The sequence below is a fragment of the Phyllopteryx taeniolatus genome, chromosome 15, assembly GCF_024500385.1.
Source record: "Phyllopteryx taeniolatus isolate TA_2022b chromosome 15, UOR_Ptae_1.2, whole genome shotgun sequence".
Lineage (NCBI taxonomy): Eukaryota > Metazoa > Chordata > Actinopteri > Syngnathiformes > Syngnathidae > Phyllopteryx > Phyllopteryx taeniolatus.
This window is the reverse complement of record NC_084516.1, coordinates 22,709,540-22,730,199: the sequence shown is the minus strand read 5'-3', so window position 1 is coordinate 22,730,199 and position 20,660 is coordinate 22,709,540. Positions and strand designations below refer to the sequence as shown.

At 44.4% G+C, this 20,660-nt stretch overlaps 1 protein-coding gene across 4 annotated transcripts in view; it reads right to left on the bottom strand.

Annotated features, from left to right (window-relative positions):
• Positions 1-1,714: 1,714 nt before the first annotated feature.
• Positions 1,715-20,660, bottom strand: part of slc27a6 (solute carrier family 27 member 6) — a 65,645-nt gene continuing 46,699 nt past the window's right edge. The window contains exons 6-10 of one of the 4 annotated variants that reach the window (XM_061748014.1): positions 18,465-18,555; positions 18,177-18,375; positions 12,570-12,667; positions 9,053-9,183; positions 1,715-6,672 (exon numbers count right to left, since the gene is read on the bottom strand). In XM_061748014.1, coding sequence (XP_061603998.1) covers positions 6,496-6,672; positions 9,053-9,183; positions 12,570-12,667; positions 18,177-18,375; positions 18,465-18,555 — 696 coding nt within the window. In that variant the 3' untranslated portion in view covers positions 1,715-6,495. Of the gene's footprint in view, positions 6,673-7,298; positions 7,423-8,135; positions 8,203-9,052; positions 9,184-12,569; positions 12,668-18,176; positions 18,376-18,464; positions 18,556-20,660 lie in introns of those variants that run through there. The other 3 variants (XM_061748017.1, XM_061748016.1, XM_061748015.1) reach the window with 3 other exon arrangements.

Below are 20,660 nucleotides of genomic sequence, written 5' to 3'. Positions count from 1 at the left end.
CTGTATGTACCTCTCAGCATTAATGGTGCCTTGACGGATGTGTAAGTTACCCATGCCATTGGCACTAACACAGCCCCATACCATCACAGATGCTGGCTTTTGAACTTTGCGTCCATAACAGTCGGGATGGTTCTTTTCCTCTTTGGCCCGGAGGACACGACATCCACAATTTCCAAAAACAATTTGAAATGTGGACTCGGACCACAGAACACTTTTCCACTTTGCGTCAGTCCATCTTAGATGAGCTCGGGCCCAGAGAAGCCGGCGGCGTTTCTGGGTGTTGTTGATAAATGGCTTTTGCTTTGCATAGTAGAGTTTCAAGTTGCACTTACGGATGTAGCGCCAAACTGTATTTACTGACATTGGTTTTCTGAAGTGTTCCTGAGCCCATGTGGTGATATCCTTTACACATTGATGTCGGTTTTTGATGCAGTGCCGCCTGAGGGATCGAAGGTCACGGGTATTCAATGTTGGTTTTGGGCCTTGCCACTTACATGCAGTGATTTCTCCAGATTCTCTGAACCTTTTGATGATATTATGGACCGTAGATGATGAAATCCCTAAATTCCTTGCAATTGTACGTTGAGGAACATTGTCATTAAACTGTTCGACTATTTTCTCACGCACTTGTTCACAAAAAGGTGAACCTTGCCCCATCTTTTCTTGTGAATGACTGAGCAATTCAGGGAAGCTCCTTTTCAGAAATACTCAGATGACTCCGTGCTTGTTGGTTCCAAAATGGGTGAAAAGGAGTAGTAGTACAGGATCCTGATGGAGGACTCCTGGGAATGATGCAGGACATACTGTACATCTGCAGCTGAACATCTCCATATCCAACTTCAGGAGGAATATAACCCTTCAGCCCGTACTATCGACCGCATGGAGGTGGTCACCACCTAAATACCCGCGGCTACAGCTCAACAACACAATGGACTGGTCGGAAAACACAGACAGCATCCACAGGAAGGGAAAGACACATTGAGACTTCCTGAAGCGAATGGGATTCTTCAACAATGAAATAAGCTTCTGCATATGTTTTACCACTGATGTTGTCAGCATTCTTTTGCTTTCATGCTGTAGTGTGCTGAGGATGCAGCATTAAAGAGAAGGACACTATGCGACTGGACAGGCTGGTGGTATCTGTGATGGGTACCGAGATGGACTCCTGGGTCTAGGTGACAGGATCCTCTCCATCCTGGACAACACCCAGCGCCATCTACACCGGACTCTGATCAGGCGGAGGAGTATGTTCAGCACCAGGCTTCTGTGACCGCCTCCACAAAACACCTCACAAACACCTTTGTCCCACTGCCATGGCTCGACAGCCAGACACAGTCATGATCACAGTCACTTTGTTAGAGGAACTCAAAAGCCAGGTTTACATGCAGACTTGTTTTTTTTTTTAATTCTGATAGAAATCATTTCGATTGAAAATCTCAGGTCAAAGGTTTCACATGTGACGTGATCTAGGGTTGGGCGATATGACCTAAAATATATATCACGGTATGAATTGAATCCCCCACGGTAACGGTATATACAGGACAGTGTTCCCTCGTTTTTCGCGGTTAATGGGGACCAGAACCCCTCGCGAAAGATGAAAAACTGTGAAGTAGGATTTGCCCCCCCCCCCTAAGAATTTTCATGGATGTGGGTACCAGAATGTTTAAAATATGTAATATTTATATATTTGTGACAAAGATTACAACAGTACACGTATTTACTTAAATCTTTAATTATAAAACCTTGTACAGTAATTAACATTTATTATACAGTAATTAACATTCATCAGCACCTTCTTAAGCCTCTTCATTGTCGTCATCGGGCAAGATTTGGTTGTAGAGAGCTTTGGCCTTTGTCCTGATAATATTTTTCATCTTTTCCCTGCAATCAGCAATCCACAATGCTAATGCAGCTTCCATTTTCACAATTCTCTTATTACGCGGCGTTACCACACGTTTCGCTTCCTCATTGAAGGTTATTGAAGCAGTTTTGCGGATGTTTGCTTCCTCTTTCTTGATGTACCGCACTGTAGATTCATTCACGCCAAAATGGCGTGCCACAGATGCATAACTTCTGCCCTCTATGGCTGTATTTTTATTTATTTTTTTATGAATATTTTGGAAAAACCCACGAAGCATTGAAGCCGCAAAACGTGAAGTGGCGAGGGAACACTGTATATGCTGATATAAAAAGTGTACAAATGATAATGGGAGTATTTCTGAATGGGTTGTACAATAATTTTACAAAGCTAAATTGAAAAAAAATACCAACAACAAAAACAAACACATTTTTATGTAATTTTAATTCATTGCGCAGATCTCAAAATTAAAATTCAGCAGGGTGTAGTGCAAACAAACACAATTAACTTTGCTGATATAATAATATTTTATGATATCATATTGATAACATACATTTGACCTTATAGGGTCATCCTCCGAGCTGACGTGTGCTGTAACTTACTGATCCATTTCCTGATTTCGAACATGTGCGCTTTGCTACCTAGTCCATAGTTAGTTACTCTCCACTGTGATGGGGTTATAGCCACAATTCTGTCAAGCACCGAGTTAGTTTTTTTGCGATTACTCGATAGTTTAGAGGATAGCATGGCTTTGACGGTAATTACTCCTAATCCAACTTTAGTGAGAGCAATATTTTTCAGAAGTGTTGCTTGTTATCTGCCATGGAGGTGAGGCTTAGGGCAAACTCCCAGACCCTCAGCAGACTTTTCCAGTCCCACATTCCATTCTTTTCTTAACCAGCTTGGAGCTGTTTAATCCATCCATCCATCCATCCGTCAATTTTCTCCCGCTTATCCGAGGTAGGGTCGCGGGGGCAGTAGCTTTAGCAGCAAGGCCCAGACTTCCCTCTCCCTAGCCACTTCATCCAGCTCTTCCAGGGGATCCCGAGGCGTTCCCAGGCCAGCCGAAGGACGTAGTCTCTCCAGCATGTCCTGTGTCGTCCCCGGGGTCTCTTCCCGGTGGGACGTGCCCTAAACACCTCACCAGGGAGGCGTCCGGGAGGCATCCGAATCAGATGCCCCAGTCACCTCATCTGGCTCCTCGATGTGGAGGAGCCCCTCCCAAATGACAGAGGTTCTCACCCTATCTCTAAGGGACAGCCCGGTCACCCTGCGGAGGAAACTCATTTCGGCCGCTTGTATCCGGGATCTTGTTCTTTCGGTCACGACCCACACCTCGTGACCATAGGTGAGGGTAGGAACGTAGATCGACTGCTAAATCGAGGGCTTAGCTCCTTCTTTACCACAATGGATCGATACAAAGTCCGCACCACTGCAGACGCTGCACCGATCCGCCTGTCGATCTCCCGTTCCATTCTTCCCTCACTCGTGAACAAGACCCCAAGATACTTGAACTCCTCCACATGGGGCAGGATCTCATCCCCGACCTACAGAGGACATGCCACCCTTTTCCGACTGAGGACCATGGTCTCAGATTTGGAGGTGCTGATTCTCATCCCAGCCGCTTCACACTCCAGTGAGAGTTGGAGATCACGGCTTGATGAAGCCAACAGAACCACATCATCTGCAAAAAGCAGAGATGCAATACTGAGGCCACCAAACAGGGCCCCCTCTACGCCTCGGCTGCGCCTTGATATTCTGTCCATAAAAGTTCTGAACAGAATCAGTGACAAAGGGCAGCCTTGGCGGAGTCCAACCCTCACCGGAAACGAGTCCGACTTACTGCCGGATATGCGGACCAAACTCTGATTCCGGTCGTACAGGGACCGAACAGCCCATGTCAGGGGGTTCGGTACCCCATACTCCCGAAGCACCCCCCACAGGATCCCCCAAGGGACACGGTCGAACGCCTTCTCGTAGTCCACAAAACACATGTAGACTGGTTGGGCGAACTCCCATGCACCCTCGAGGACCCTGCTGCGGGTGTAGAGCTGGTCCACTGTTCTACGGCCAGGACGAAAACCACACTGCTCCTACTGAATCTGAGTTTCGACTTCCCGACGGGCCCTCCTCTCCAGCACCCCTGAATAGTCCTTACCAGGTAGACTGAGGAGTGTGATCCCCCTGTAGTTGGAACACACCCTCCGGTCCCCCTTCTTAAAAAGGGGGAACACCACCCCAGTCTGCCAATCCAGAGCCACTGTCCCTGATGTTCACGTGATGTTGCAGAGGCGTGTTAACCAGGACAGCCCTACAACATCCAGAGCCTTTAGGAACTGTGGGCGAATCTCATCCACCCCGGGGCCAGACTCTGCTTCCTCATGGGAAGCCGTGTCGGTGGAATTGAGGAGGTCTTCGAAGTATTCTCCCCACCGATTCAGAACGTTCCGAGTTGAGGTCAGCAGTGCCCCATCCCCACTAAACACAGTGTTGATGGTGCACTGCTTCCCCCTCCTGAGACGTCGGATGGTGGATTTCTTCGAAGCCGTCTGGAACTCTTTCTCCATGGCCTCAACGAACTCCTCCCATGCCTGAGTTGTTGCTTCAGCGACCAGCAAAGCTGCATTCCGTTTGGCCAGCCGGTACCAGGTGCCTCAGGAGTCCCACAGGCCAAATAGGCCCGATAGGACTCCTTCTTCAGCTTGACGGCATCCCTCACCATTGGTGTCCACCAAGGGGTTCGGGGATTGCCGCCATGACAGGCACCGACCACCTTACGGCCACAGCTCCGGTCGTCCGCCGCAGCAATGGAGGCGCAAAACATGGTCCACTCGGACTCGATGTCACCCGCCACCCCCGGAACATGAGCAAAGTTCTGTCAGAGGTGGGAGTTGAAACTCCTTCTGACAGGGGATTCTGCCAGACGTTCCCAGCACACCCTCACAATACGTTTGGGTCTGCCACGTCGGACCGGCATCTTCCCCCACCATTGGAGCCAACTCGCCACCTGGTGGTGATCAGTTGACAGCTCCGCCCCTCTCTTCACCCGAATGTCCAAGACATGCGGCCGCAAGTCCGATGACGCGACCACAAACTCAATCACCAAACTGCGACCAAGGGTGTCCTGGTGCCAAATGCACGTGTGGACACCCTTATGCTTGAACATAGTGTTCGTTATGGACAATCCATGGTGAGCACAGAAGTCCAATAACAGAACACTGCTCGGGTTCTGATTGGGGGGGCCGTTGCTCCCAATCACGCCATTCCAGGTCTCACTGTCATTGCCCACGTGAGTATTGAAGTCCCTCAGCAGAACGATGGAGTTCCCAGCTGGAGCGCTCACCAGCACCCCCTCAAAGCCGGGGATCGGATCGCCAAGGTCCCTGCCTTCGGCCACCGCCCAGCTCGCACTGCACCCTACCCCTATGGCCCTCCCACTGGTGGTGAGCCCATGGGAAGGGGGACCCACGTTACCGGGCAAGGGAAACCTAGATCCATTAATAGTTTTCATCATAGGGGTCACAGCTTTGAAAAAAACCAAAAAAAAAACAGTGCTTGGAGCTAAGTGATCAGACGTGCTTGAGCCATTTTTATACTGAGACAGATGCCATGACGTCATTATAACGATTGGTGGATAAAGTCCAAATCTCTACCTTTGGCCAAATTTGTACCGTCTATCGAGTATACCGTTTATAGCGCACCCCTAACGTGATCTATTCCAATCTGGTGTTTACATGTGTATTTAATCAGAATTGACATTTTACAGACGTGTGACATGAGCAGAATTATGTAAACATCAGGTCGTCGGAGCACTCACGGCCAATGGAGGTGCACTCTAAGGTGGCCAGGCAAGCGCGACACACCAGTCCCTTCCTGGATTTTTTTCCCCCCTTAACTTTTATTTTTTCCTAAGTCCTCCTTCGGGCCAATTAAAGCAGGCAGTCAGCGCATTCGCGGCCGGCCCGAGATGGCCAGGGGAGCGAGACGTGCCGATTCCTTCCTGGATTGTGTTTCTTTTCCAATTTTTTTTCCCAAGGCCTCCTCCAGGCTCCGGCGTGCACAAGCATTCTGAGGCGTGCGCTGAGTGGGTAAACGACGACATCACTGTTCAAGACAGAGCATGCGCAGACAGAACACAACCTGACAACATTCAGATTGACTGTTTCCATGACGAAAAAATACTTTGATTGGTTTGGGGAAAGGAATATTCTATCCTGTGAAACCAAATTAAACTCCATTTGGTTTCGGCCTGTTTATTATGATTGAGGTGTTTATACAGAGCATTTATTCGGTTTGGGCTTCTAACCGGATTAATTCATATTAAGCTCAATGTAAACCAGGTGTGACTCTGAATTTGTACTGATTGATTTTTAAAAATGTTTGCAACTTAAATACTACCTACACTTTAATAAAACATTTCTCTGTACTTTAATATCAATGTTTAACAACTTTTAGCATTTTTATTTTCTGACTTGTAAACTTTTTTTTTTTTTTTTTAATTCTTTCTGTAATATAGGCTCCTGTATCTTGGAATTTCTATCGATCTTGAAATATGAACAACTGCAAGAAGCAAGGCTCAATCATAAAATCATACTGTGCTTGGATCGCTACCTTTACGCTCGCTCGTATTCACAGTCCTATAGTTTGCGTTCTCCACAGAGGATACTCTGGTAGACATTTTTTGTTAAAGGGATATAGGTGTTCTGGTGATAATCCAACACATAAAGAGGATCTGATATTGTTGAGGGATTAAATCCACTCTGGACCAGCTGGAACTTCTGCTGTTTAAAGGTGCTGGTCATTTCCATTACTACCTGAGGAGAAAAAAAAAATACCAATCAGTGTGGCTGGTGGTATTACAATGAATAGCAGATAACGCAATGTGCAAAAGGTCATAGAATATACCCTTCTGAACATTTAGTTAGAATAGATTTGACATATTATGAGCAGTAGTATCAGTCAGGTTGTAAGTTGAACCTTGGAGTCTGATGGCACAATGTGGTTTTCATCCTAGTTGTTGTACACTAGACCAGCTAGCTTCACCTGGGTACTGAAGGGCGCATAGAACTTTGCCCAATCACTCCACATGTTACTTTGTGAACTTAAAACACATATTTGAACACCGTCCCGCAGTGACCTTTGTGGGTTTTCCAGGAGTACAATCCATTGGTTTGGTTTGTTGGGTTCTGTTGGACTCACCAAGCTGCAACATTAAGCATTTATTTGGCCAGTTTTAGCTAGGTTTGTCAGAATCAGGCTGCTGTTCTATGTCAAAACTGTTGGCTGTTGCATTCCCCACTGTGAGTCATTGATTTAATTGTGATTTTAACAGCTTCCCTTTAACCCCAACTGACTCTCTCTGTGATGATTTTGCAGTTCACTTTGGAGGAAAGATTGACACTATCGGATGCAACATTTTATCAAATCAATAAAATGTCTGTCTTTACCTGAGGAAACACGGCACAGTTTTGAGATGGTTGACAAAGTTCTCTCCAAAGTGAAGCCCACCGTGTCTTTTAGACCCAATTCCAACATCAATTTTGAAAACATTTCATGGATTTTGTCTGAAAAAAAGTTTTGAAACAATCAAATTGCTCTTCCCCTGCGGAACTTCAAAGCAGCAGTGGTAATGCCCCTTCTGAAGAAGAGCAATTTGAATTTGAATGACTTTAACCACTGTTTAACCTGTATCTAACTTCAAATTTTCAAGCAAGATTTTAGGGGGAAAAAAAAAAAAAGTTTTTATTCAACTCACTGACCTTTTAGAAAATTGTAATATTCTTGAAAATTATCTGTCTGGTTTTAGGTTGAATCACAGCACTGAGCACGGCACCTACTCGAAATTTTAAATGATTTTAGAGTCAATGCTGATTAACTGTGTTGGTTCTGTTGGATCTTAGCGCTGTCTTCGACACAGTAGACCACACTATTCTATTAAACAGTCTTCAACACCTGGTTGGCCTCTCTGGTACTATACACAAATCGTTCTTATTTTACCTTACTAACAGAACCTTTATGGTAAGAAATCCATGAAATAACGTGTGAAGCAGGGGTCCATTTTCGCCCCGTTCTTATTCAATTTGTAGCCACAGCGAAACATCTCAGTGTCTCCTGATGACACTAGTCAACTGGATACTCTTTTAAACTGTATTTTTAGACATCAAATCCTGGATGGCATCGGCCCTGACGCCATAAGAGATCAAAATAAAAATGTAAAAAAATATCGGCAGTTTGTTGTTGAGGTTTATTTAAATTAGTTTGCGCACCTGTCGTAGCGTAGGAATCCTGGTTTACTTTTTGTGATGTCAAAGGACCAATCGTAGTGTAGAAGAGAGAGAACAGACCTAGTGAAGTACGGAAACTATGATGAACTTTTACTTGCAGTTCAAGCAACAAAGACCAACAACTTATGTCTTCAGTGTTGACACTTTTTCTGACCCCGCTAGTAGCTATTTATATATATATATATATATATAAAAGTGAGTAGTGACAATTCCAACAGTACTATTATACATATTGTTATATTATATTAGCAATATTCCTTTTTCCTGCACGGTGGAAGGAAAAGAGATTTGCTTTGATAATGATTTGGGAGTCCCAAGTAGGAACAGCGGATATGAGCTATTGTTTGTCTCAGCACACTAAAAATATAGAAAACTGATACATGCTGAAGATGTTTTTTTTGTGGATGTTATGTTAATAAAGCGATTGAAATAAGTATTTAACATGTCACCATTTTCCTCATTACATATATTTTCAAAGGTGCTATTGACATGAAAATTTCACCAGATGTTGGGAACAACCCAACAAATAGATTATATTTATTTCATGTCATGTGATTCCCCTGTGTGCCTTGACGTTAATGTCTTGTCCTGCTCATTTGGTTATTGTTTCCACCTGTTCTCGTCAGCTCTCTACCTTGAATTAACCTATCAGCTCCCTCCAGCCACTCGTGTCTTGTCCAGGTGTTCCTCATTGTCTCGTCAGTTTTGTATTTAGTTCCCTGGTTTTCTTTCAGTCGTTGTTGTTTAATTGCCATACGTTATTTTTTGGGGGAGATTCCTGCAGTCCTGCCTTGCCTGCCTGCTTCACTGCAATTGGGTCCTCCACTTTCTTGCCTCCAACACCTCAAAAACCCGAACTTGACACACTTTTCGAAAATTTGACAGGGGTACCTTTGGTGAGGTTCCTCACCTGAAGCCTTATGAAGAGAGGTCGAGCATACGTGGGTAGCTCCATCACCACGTGTTCAAAGAATTTGTTCCCATCAAACATGAACCCTGGTCTTAAGATAATGGAAGCCATTGCAGCTCTTCCCTCATGCCCTGTATATATATATAAAAAACATTGTTCAGTGTTGACATATCACTCGCGAGCAGCAAAGTTTTAAGAATCCTGAAAGCATTGAAATATTTTCATTTGATTTCCTTTTTTGTGGGTTCTGTAGATATGAGCTATTTGGGAGTACTGAAGAGGCTGATATTTAGATGTATTATGTGCAACCCCAATTCCAAAGAAGTTGGGACATTGTGTTAAACATAAATAAAAACAATACAATGATTTGCAAATTATGTTCAACCTATATTTAATTGAATACACTACAAAGACAAGATATTTAATGTTCAAACTGATAAACTTGATTGTTTTGAGCAAATAATCATTAACTTAGAATTTTATGGCTGCAACACGTTCCCAAAAAGTTTCAGGACAATGTTCCTCAACGTACAATTGCAAGGAATTGAGGGATTTCATCATTTGCGGTCCATAATATCATCAAAAGGTTCAGAGAATCTGGCGAAATCACTGCTTGTAACTGGCAAGGCCGAAAACCAACATTGAATGCCCGTGACCTTCGATCCCTCAGGCGGCACTGCATCAAAAACCGACATCAATGTGTAAAGAATATCACCACATGGGCTCAGGACCACTTCAGAAAACCAATGTCAGTAAATACAGTTTGGCGCTACATCCGTAAGTGCAACTTGAAACTCTACTATGCAAAGCAAAAGCCATTTATCAACAACACGCAGAAACGCCACCGGCTTCTCTGGGACCGAGCTCATCTAAGATGGACTGATGCAAAGTGGAAAAGTGTTCTGTTACTTTGAATGTTGGGACTATGACAGGAAAATCTCGGGAGTTGGTTGACATGATGATTAGGAGAAAGGTTGATATATTGTGTGTCCAGGAGAGCAGGTGGAAAGGCAGTCAGGCTAGAAGTTTAGGGGCAGGGTTGAAATTATTTTACCATGTTGTAGATGGGAAGAGGCGGCACAGTGGACGACTGGTTAGAGCATCAGCCTCACAGTTCTGAGGACCGGGGTTCAATCCCCGGCCCCGCCTGTGTGGAGTTTGCATGTAATCCCCGTGCCTGCGTGGGTTTTCTCCGGGCACTCCGGTTTCCTCCCACATCCCAAAAACATGCATGGTAGGTTAATTGACAACTCTAAATTGCCCATTGGGGTGAATGTGAGTGTGAATGGTTGTTTGTTTGTATGTGCCCTGCGATGGGCTGGCAACCAGTTCAGGGTGTACCCCGCCTCCTGCCCGATGATAGCTGGGATAGGCTCCAGCACGCCCCCGCGACCCTAGTGAGGAGAAGCGGCTCAGAAAATGGATGGACGGATGGATAGATGGGAAGAGAAATGGAGTTAATAGAAGAGTTGGCTAAGAATGTCTTGGACGTGTATCAGAGTATCAGATCGAGTGATGAGGCTGAAACTTGAAATTGAGGGCATTATGTATAATGTGATTAGTGGCTATGCCCCACAGGTGTAGGATGTGACCTAGAGGTGATAGAGAAATTCTGGAAGGAGCGAGACGAAGTAGTTTTGAGCATCCCAGACAGAGAGAGAGTCGTGATTGGTGCAGATTGTAATGGACATGTTGGTGAAGGAAATAAGGGTGATGAAGAAGTGATGGGTAAGTACGGGATCCAGGAAAGGAACTTGGAGGGACAGATGGTGCTAGACTTTGCAAAAAGGATGCAAATGGCTGTAGTGAACACTTTTTTTTCCAAGAATAGGCATGAACATAGCGTAACCTACAAGAGCGGAGGTAAAAGCATGCAGGTGGATTACATCTTGTGCAGACGATGTAATCTGAAGGAGGTTACTGACTGCAAGGTAGTGGTAGGGGAGAGTGTGGCGAGATAGCATGGGATGGTGGTGTGTAAGATGACTCTGGTGCTGGGGAGGAAGATTAGGAAGACAAAAACAGAGCAGCAAACCATGTGGTGGAGGCTGAGAAAGGAAGAGTGTTGTGCATCTTTTTGGGAAGAGGTGAAACAGGCTCTCGGTGGACAGGAGGAGATTCCAGAAGACTGGACCACTACAACCAAGGTGATCAGAGAGACAGGCAGGAGAGAACTTGGTGTACCTTCTGAGAGGAGACTTGATGGCGGAACCTCACAGCACAGGAAATCATAGAAGGAAAGCGGTTAGGGATCTATACAGGTTGGCCAGACAGAGAGATAGAGATAGGAAGGATGTGTTGCAGGTTAGCGTGATTAAGGATAGAGATGGAAATATGTTGACTGGTGCCAGTAGTGTGCTAGATACATGGCAACAATACTTCGAGGAGTTGATGAATGAGGAAAATGAAAGAGAAGGGAGAGTAGAAGAGGCAAGTGTGGTGGACCAGGAAGCGGCAATAATTAGTAAGGGGGAAGTTAGAAAAGAGGATGAAAAATGGAAAGGCAGTTGGTCCGGTTGACATTCCTGTGGAGGTATGGAAGCATCTAGGAGAGGTGGCTGTGGAGGTTTTGACCAGCTTGCTCAACAGAATTATAGAGCGTGAAAAGATGCCTGAGGAATGGAGGAAACGTGTGCTGGTGCCCATTTTTAAGAACAAGGGTGATATGCAGAGCTCTGGGAACTACAGAGGAATACAGTTGATGAGCCACACAATTAAGTTATGGGAAAGAGTAGTGGAGGCTAGACTCAGGACAGAAGTGAGTATTTGTGAGCAACAGTATGGTTTCATGCTTAGAAAGAGTACCACAGATGCAATGGTGAGTGTGGTCAGGAAGTGAAGAAACGGGTCCAAGCAGGTTGGAACGGGTGGAGGAAGGTGTCAGGTGTGTTATGTGACAGAAGAGTCTCTGCTTGAATGAAGGGCAAAGTTTATAAAACAGTGGTGAGGCCAGCCATGATGTACGGATTAGAGACACTGGCACTGAAGAGACAACAGGAAGCAGAGCTGGAGGTGGCGGAAATCAAGATGTTGAGGTTCGCTCTCGGAGTGACCAGGTTGGATCAAATTAGAAATGAGCTCATCAGAGGGACAGCCGAGGTTCGATGTTTTGGAGACAAAGTTAGAGAGAGCAGACTTCAATGGTTTGGACACATCCGGAGGAGAAATATTGAGAATATTGGTAGAAGGATGATGAGGATGTAGCTGCCAGGCAAGAGAGCTAAAGGAAGACCAAAGAGAAGGTTGATGGATGTCGTGGGGGAAGACATGAGGGCAGTTGGTGTTCGAGAGGAGGATGCAGGAGATAGGCTCTCATGGAAAAGGAAGACGCGCTGTGGCGACCCCTAACCAAGAAGAAGTTTGAACATTAAATATCTTGTCTTTGTACTGTATTCAATTAAATATAGGTTGAACATGATTTGCAAATCATTGTATTCTGTTTTTATTTATGTTTAACACAACGTCCCAACTTCTTTGGAATTGGGGTTGTGTAGAACTGGTCCATATAAATTCATACCTGGTATTTCCACTCCATACACATTGACTTCTTGGATAAAATCAACTGACCCAAGGGTTTCTGCCACCTCTGTTGTTGCTACATTTTCACCTTTCCATCTGAATCAAGGAAAACATATAATTAGTCATAGTTAATAACAGTTTGCAGTGCATAATGACTCGGGATGTCGAAATCCAACTTTTTCACTTCTGATCAGATCCTGATATTACAGCCTTGAGTTTTGGCCCATACCAATATCAGTCCGATCTGATGTCAGCAATAAGTATACATACTTTACTTATTTGGAGTATGGAATGTTAGAAAAGGCTTGATTAAGTGGTATTACTCAGAGAACAATAATCAGCAACAGTAGTTACGAGAAAAACTGACCCATTTATTATTAACCAATGGGTCACATAAATTAACTTTCAATATAAGGATCTATTACAATTGAATATAATAAATATTATATTATAAAATCTTGAAAAATAACTTCAATAAATGCAACATAAACACTGCTAAATTTAAACAAAATCATATTCTACATTTGAATAGATTAAATTAAAAAAAATTGCAAAACCAAGAAAAATAACCTAAAACAATTATGGAGACCGGCCTTTGAGATATAGTATCTGAGGTTTGGTCGCAATTCCCAGGCCGACCACTAAGGGACGCGGCTGTTTTGTGAGTGGGGAAGTTATCGCTGTGTTTTGTCAGTTTTGCCCTGTGCATCGGTCAAGTTGGCATGGTCCCTCGTTTGTTAATTATTATTAGAGTGTGCGTCCATATGACAAAACCACAAACACACACAACACACACACGCACACACACCACGTTGGATCTCATAAAGAAGCTGAAAGACCCATCCAGTGTAGACCTTACATTCTCGCTGATGCACACGCTGCGATCACAACACTACTGAACCAGATAGTAAAATTTCCACAACAAGATGAATAAATACAAATGATACTTTTTAGTTGCAAACAAATATATTTTTGTTATTTTTTTACTGTCTTATATGGTTGGAACTGTGCAAATGTGCTTTCTGCACGTGTCGCAATACACTTTTGAACTTCTTGATACAACTGGGGTTTAGTTTTATTGACAATGTCGTGGCAGACAGGATCCATGCACTGAGGCTCGAGGTGCTTCGGTGTCTCTGTGTGCCTTGTTTGACTTGCTGTACTTGCTGTGCACGTCTTGACCTCGGAGGGGCAGTGCGGGGCACGCAATGAGATAAACAATTGCGGTAACAAAGAAAGTAGAAGAAGTCGCGACTAAATATTGCTAATATAAATTGTGCTTCACAGTTTGAAGAATATATACCAGAGAGTATTCTTATATTGCTTGTTTGTACGTGTTTGTGTACCAATATTCATTATTTTGACAGATATGAGTGCGGCAAGTTCCATGGTAATTTTCGTTAGGTCGTCAGTGGCCTTTTTCATTTATTGTGTGTTAGCTTTGAGCTAGCAATTTTTGTGAACAAAAACTAAGAAGAGAAAACTGAGTCGTTTGTAGTCATCATAAGGGGTCTTTGAGCTGTGCTTTGTCTGGTCCCTCGCCTAGGACCACATGCACTTGGCGCCAGGACACCCTAAGTCGTAGTTCAATGATCGACTTTGTGGTCGTGTCATCGGACTTGTGGCAGCATGTCTTGGACACTCGGGTGAAGAGAGGGGCGGAGCTGTCAACTGATCACCACCTGGTGGTGAGTTGGCTCCAATGGTGGGGGAAGATGCCGGTCCGACGTGGCAGGCCCAAGCGTATCGGACGGGTCTGCTGGGAATGTCTTGCAGAATCCCCTGTCAGAAGGCGTTTCAACTCCCACCTGCGACAGAACTTTGCTCATGTTCCGGGCGAGGCGGGAGTCATCGAGTCAGAGTGGACCATGTTCCGCGCCTCCATGGCTGAGGCGGTCAACTAGAGCTGTATCCGTAAGGTGGTCGGTACCTGTCGTGGCGGCAATCCCCGCACCCGTTGTTGGACACCAACGGTGCGGGATACCGTCAAGCTGAAGAAGGAGTCCTATCGATCCTATCGATTCTGTTCATAACCTTTATGGACAGAATTTTAAGGTGCAGCCGAGGCGTAGAGGGGGTACGGTTTGGTGGCCTCAGTATTCCATCTCTGCTTTTTGCAGATGATGTGGTTCTGTTGGCTTCATCAAGCCGTGATCGCCAACTCTCACTGGAGCAGTTCACAGCCGAGTGTGAAGCGGCTGGGTTGAGAAGCAGCACCTCCAAATCTGAGACCATGGTCCTCAATCGGAAAAGGGTGGCGTGCCCTCTCCAGGTCGGGGATGAGATCCTGCCCCAAGTGGAGGAGTTCAAGTATCTTGGCGTCTTGTTCACGAGTGAGGGAAGAATGGAACGGGAGATCGACAGGAGACCCTGGGGACGACCCAGGACACGCTGGAGAGACTATGCCTTTTGGCTGGCCTGGGAACGCCTCGGGATCCCCCCGGAAGAGCTGGATGAAGTGGCTGAGGAGAGGGAAGTCTGGGCGTCCCTGCTAAAGCGACTGCCCCCGCGACCCGACCTCGGATAAGCGATAGAAAATGGATGGATGGATGGATAATTAAATTTTTATTCAACTCATATACGCTATAGGTGTATATCTTTTTTGTGTGTTTAGTTTTAGAGTGAACTTCAACTGGATTGTCAATAAATGACTTTAAGCAAGAAACATTCACTCTTACTCCTTGCTAATATGCTAGCACCTTAGAAACCTGTTGTCGTCATCACATGGGCTCTGCATGGCGTCTGGGCGCTGCTGGATAGAAGTGCTGGAGTGGCTCATGGAATGGACTGCTTGTATAAGAGTAAAATTGGAGATTTTAGATCCAGTCTGATACTCGTTTTTTTTGCTGACCTTTTAAAAGATCGGACCGGGACACCCCTAATAATGACGATTAGAATTCTCACAATTCTACATTATACCCCGCTATAATGAAGTGAAAAAACATTTTAAAAAACACTTGCATATCCCACGCGCATACAGTGGATACGGAAAGTATTCAGACCCCCTTAAAATGTCCACACTTTGTTATATTGCAGCCATTTGCTTAAATCATTTAGGTTCATTTTCCCCCTCATTAATGTACACAGAGCACCCCATATTGACAGAAAAAAAAATCTGAATTGTTGAAATGTTTTCAGATTTATTAAAAAAGAAAGAAAATATCACATAGCCTTAAGTATTCAGACCCTTTGCTCAGGATTTAGTAGACGCACCCTTTTGATATAATACAACCATGAGTCTTTTTGGGAAGGGTGCAACAAGTTTTTCACATTTGGATTTGGGGATCCTCTGCCATTCCTCGCAGATCCTCTCCAGTTCTGTCAGGTTGGGTGGTGAACTTTGTTGGACAGCCATTTTCAGATCTCGTCAGAGATGCTCAATTGGGTTTAAGTCAGGGCTCTGACTGGGCCATTCAAGAACAGTCACAGAGTTGTTCTGAAGCCACTCCTTCTTTATTTTAGCTGTGTGCTTCGGGTCATTGTCTTGTTGGAAGGTGAACCTTTGGCCCAGTCTGAGGTCCTGAGCAGCAGAGAAGGTTTTTCACTAGGATATCCCTGTACTTGGCCGCATTCATCTTTCCTTTAATTGCAACCAGTCGTCCTGTCACTGCAGCTGAAAAACACCACCACAGCATGATGCTGCCAGCACCATGCTTCACTGTTGGGACTGTATTGGACAGGTGATGACCAGTGCCTGCTTTTCTCCACACATACCGCTTAGAATTAAAGCCAAAAGTTGTATCTTGGTCTCATCAGACCAGAGAATCTTATTTCTCACCATCTTGGAGTCCTTCAGGTGTTTTTTAGCAAACTCCATGCAGGCTTTCATGTGTCTTGCACTGAGGAGGGGCTTCCGTCGGGCCACTCTGCCATAAAGTCCCGACTGGGGGAGGGCTGCAGTGATGGTAGACTTTCTCGTACTTTCTTCCATCTCCCAACTGCATCTCTGGAGCTCAGCCACAGTGATCTGTGGTATCTTCCTTACCTCTCTCACCAAGGCTCTTCTCCCCCGATTACTCAGTTTGGCCAGACGGTCAGCTCTCGGAAGGGTTGTGGTCGTCCCAAATGTCGTCCATTTAAGGATAATGGAGGCCATTGTGCTCTTAGGAACCTTAAATGCAGTAGAAACTCTTTTGTAACCTTGGCCAGATCTGTCCCTTGCCACAATTTTGTCTCTGAGCTCTTCAGGCAGTTCCTTTGACCTCATGATTCTCATTTCCTCTGACATGCACTGTGAGCTTTAAGGTCTTATATAGACAGGTGTGTGGCTTTCCTAATCAAGTCCAATCAGTATAATCAAACACAGCTGGACTCCAGTGAAGGTGTAGAACCATCTCAAGGATGATCAGAAGAAATGGACCGTATCGCTAAAGGAGACCCCAGGCACCCTGCGACGGAAACTCATTTCTGCTGCTTGCATGTGTTCTTTTGGTCACATCCTACAGCTCGTGACCATAGGTAAGGGTAGTCACGTAGCTCAACCAGTAAATAGAGTGCTTTGCCTTTCGGGTCCACATCACTGCAGACGCTGCGCCAATCCACCTGTTGATCTCCAGCTCCATTTCTTCCCTCACTTGTGAACAAGACCCCAAGATACTTGAACCCCTTCACTTGGGGTAGGATCTTATTCCTGACCTGGAGAGGGCACTAAGTATGCCCACACCTCCTCGGCACCTCTCCCCGGGGAAAAATCCAAAATGGAGAGTCCAACTCCTCTCATGAGAACTGGTACCAGACCCCAAGACATGTGTTGAGTAGAGCCCAACTACAAGTTTATCTAGTTGGAACTTCTTGACCTCGCACATCAGCTCAGGCTCTTCACCTGCCAGAGAGGTGATTTTCCACATCCAGAGAGCCAGCTTCACCAAAAAAAAAAAATTATTATTATTATTATTGTTCTTGTCTTTAATCTACGTGATGAGGGACATCACTGCTGTGCTGCAGACAGCAAAACATTAATAAATAAATGTACCGGCATTACCAGATAACTAGCAACCCTTTATTGCGCAGTGACTGTTTTTCTCAATGTCTTTATGTCTCCAAAGTGTTCTCTGTCAATTGACTGTCTGTTGTCGTGCTAGAGCGGCTCCAATTACCGGAGAGAAATTCCTTGTGTTTTTGGGACATACTGGGCAAATAAAGATGATTCTGATTCTGAACAACACTACTTCGACAGTAGATTAATTGTTCGTTTTCCACTATACCTTAAAGGGTGCCTACACTTCCAGAGGTGCAGCCTCAGAGTAACGTTTTTACATCTGCTATCATTAATTTGAAAGTGGTAATAATATTAATACTGCTAATGACCATAGCATTATTGTTGCTAATGCAAACGATGCTCTACACATTTCTTCCTTCTCCCTTCTGAAATCTAATTATTTTATTTCTCTCTTGCCTTTTCTTTCAGCCCAATTGGTCAACTGTTGTGGCAAATAATTTTGAACTGTATTCTCTGACTGATTAAAAATATACTGCTGTCATTATTGTGGTTTTCCATCCATCCATAGTTTTGTTTGATAAAATCTTGACTATTATAGAAGCTAATACAATTGTTGTTGATGAAAAAGTTTCCTTTGACTATAAATCAAATCATATACAACTGTACCTGAATGTGTCTCCCACTCTGTCTTTGAAAGAGATGAAGCCTTCGTGGTCTTCAGCCATCAGGTCACCAGTGTTAAAGTAGGTATCTCCCTTGACAAACACATTCCTTATCAGCTTCTTTTCAGTCAGCTGCTTGCTTCCAGCGTACCCAAAGAAAGGGGTCAGGGCGCTTACTTTCGATAGTAAAAGCCCCGTCTCGCCTGAGAAATAACATGATAGGAAAATAGAGCCCAGTTGTGAAGCAATTAAGATGAAAGCCACTCCGAATGGAACTCTCACCCAATCTTACCCTTTTTCACTCGCTGACAGAAACCATACCGATCTTTCATTGGCTTGTCTTCCATCATGTCATACTTTACCAGATCATACTTGAACATGAGCTACAGAAAAAGAAAAGAAAACATTATACAGTGATATACAGTAGCAAGTATCGTGATCTGTGTTTTGTTTATCTTTGGTTTTTGGTTTAACATAACATTGGTACAGCTCAACAGGTTATTTGAAAATTCGGAGGAAGTTGACCCTGAGATGAGGGAAACATCATTGTGGGAATTTTAACACCATTCACCACTGGAGAGCAGACATCGCTTATTATCGCGACGACATGATAAAAATCAGCAGGAAGATAGAATAATCACAGATACAGTATGAACACTAGTTAGTTTCCAGGCAGGACACGCCCCGCTGCAACATGATGGTTCGCACGTCGTGGAAAGGGCATGCCCTGGAGCCAGTAATATTGGAGCAGGGCGTGTCCTGCCCTTAAACAATGTGGGAATCCTAATAACGCGCGTGATGGAGCCGCCCGGCTAACCTATGTGCCTATGTGACAGCCATGTTTGGGAGGTCAACATTCCCATAGAAGGCAATAAGTAATTTGGTCATTCCTCAAGCGATTTTCATGAGGGTTACTGTTTTGTCAATGTCAAAACAATCTACCGGCATCCTTGGACTTTTGGTTTTCTTGCTGTCCACACACATGAAATGTGCTGACGATGTTGACATCCCTAGCTTAGCGTTGCCTTTGGCACAGAGCTTAAAATGGGCGTATCAAAGCTACCATTACATATCTGTGAGAGTAATGATGCAATGCCGAAAGGATGTGGTAAGAGAAAACTTGACCAAGGAAATCAGGGTGCCATGTGGCCCCTGGCAGCGCTGACAAAAAACTGTGGCCTCCGCCATCATTTAATTTGTCTATCCCTGCCTTATAGGATAAATACACATTGTCTACTATGCTTGTATCAGTGGCGAGCGGTGCATTTGGGACCTGGGCCTTCAGTGGAGATTTAAGTGACCCAATCCTGCCCTTAATTGTGACATCAACACATCTGTGAAGGCACCATTAATGCTGAAAGGTACGTACAGGTTTTGGAGAAACATATGCTGCCATCCAAGCAACGTATTTTTAATGGACACCCCTGCTTATTTCAGCAAGACAATGCCAAACCACATTCTGCACGTGTTACAACAGCGTGGCTTCGTAGTAAAAGAGTGTGGGTACTAGACTGGCCTGCCTGCAGTCCAGACCTGTCTCCCATTGAAAATGTGTGGCGCATTATGAAGCGTAAAATACGACAACGGAAACCCCGGACTGTTGAACAGCTGAAGCTGTACATCAAGCAAGAATGGGAAAGAATTCCACCTACAAAGCTTCAACAATTAGTGTCCTCAGTTCCCAAACGTTTATTGAATGTTGTTAAAAGAAAAGGTGATGCAACACAGTGGTAAACATGACCCTGTCCTAGCTTTTTGGGAACATGTTGCAGTCATAAAATCCTAAGTTAATGATTATTTGCTAAAAACAATTAAAAAAATTGCCCTGCAATTGGCTGGCGACCAGTTCAGGGTGTACCCTGCGTCTCGCCTGACGATAGCTGGGATAGGCTCCAGCACCCCTGTGACCCTAGTGAGGATAAGCGGAAGGGAAAATGGATGGATGGATAAATGTAAATAATGTAAATATTAACATTAATTAGTAATGTTATGAAGTTGTAAATGTGCAGGTCAGTGCTTTTGATAGTGTTCTGGCCAGTTGCCAAGGCTCTGAAGGCCTTCATGCACACCACTGGCTTGTACAATAAAGTATTTTTTTCTGATAGATACAACTTTATTGTCATTACAGTAAAATGTTGATTAGCGGATGCCAAGAAACGGTAAACTGAAGTTTAATATTACATGAGGCAACGCTAAACCCATATCGTGTATGAATTCCAATAAATCCTGAAAACGAGATGTAGTTTCTGAGTAGGTGGAAGTATGTAAAATCAGAGGGGAGGATACCTCGAATTGTCTAAATTTGTAAAAACATGCCAGTGACCAAGTTGTCCAATTGACAAAATGGTGCAATGGTAATTGAGCAATTAGTCATTTTCTAATGATAAAGGGGGAAAACCCCCAATGTTTTTGAAAGGAAAACCTGATTCAAGCCTTTTCATCGTGACATGTAAAGGTACGTTTTTTTGTTTTTGTTTTTTAATGTGAA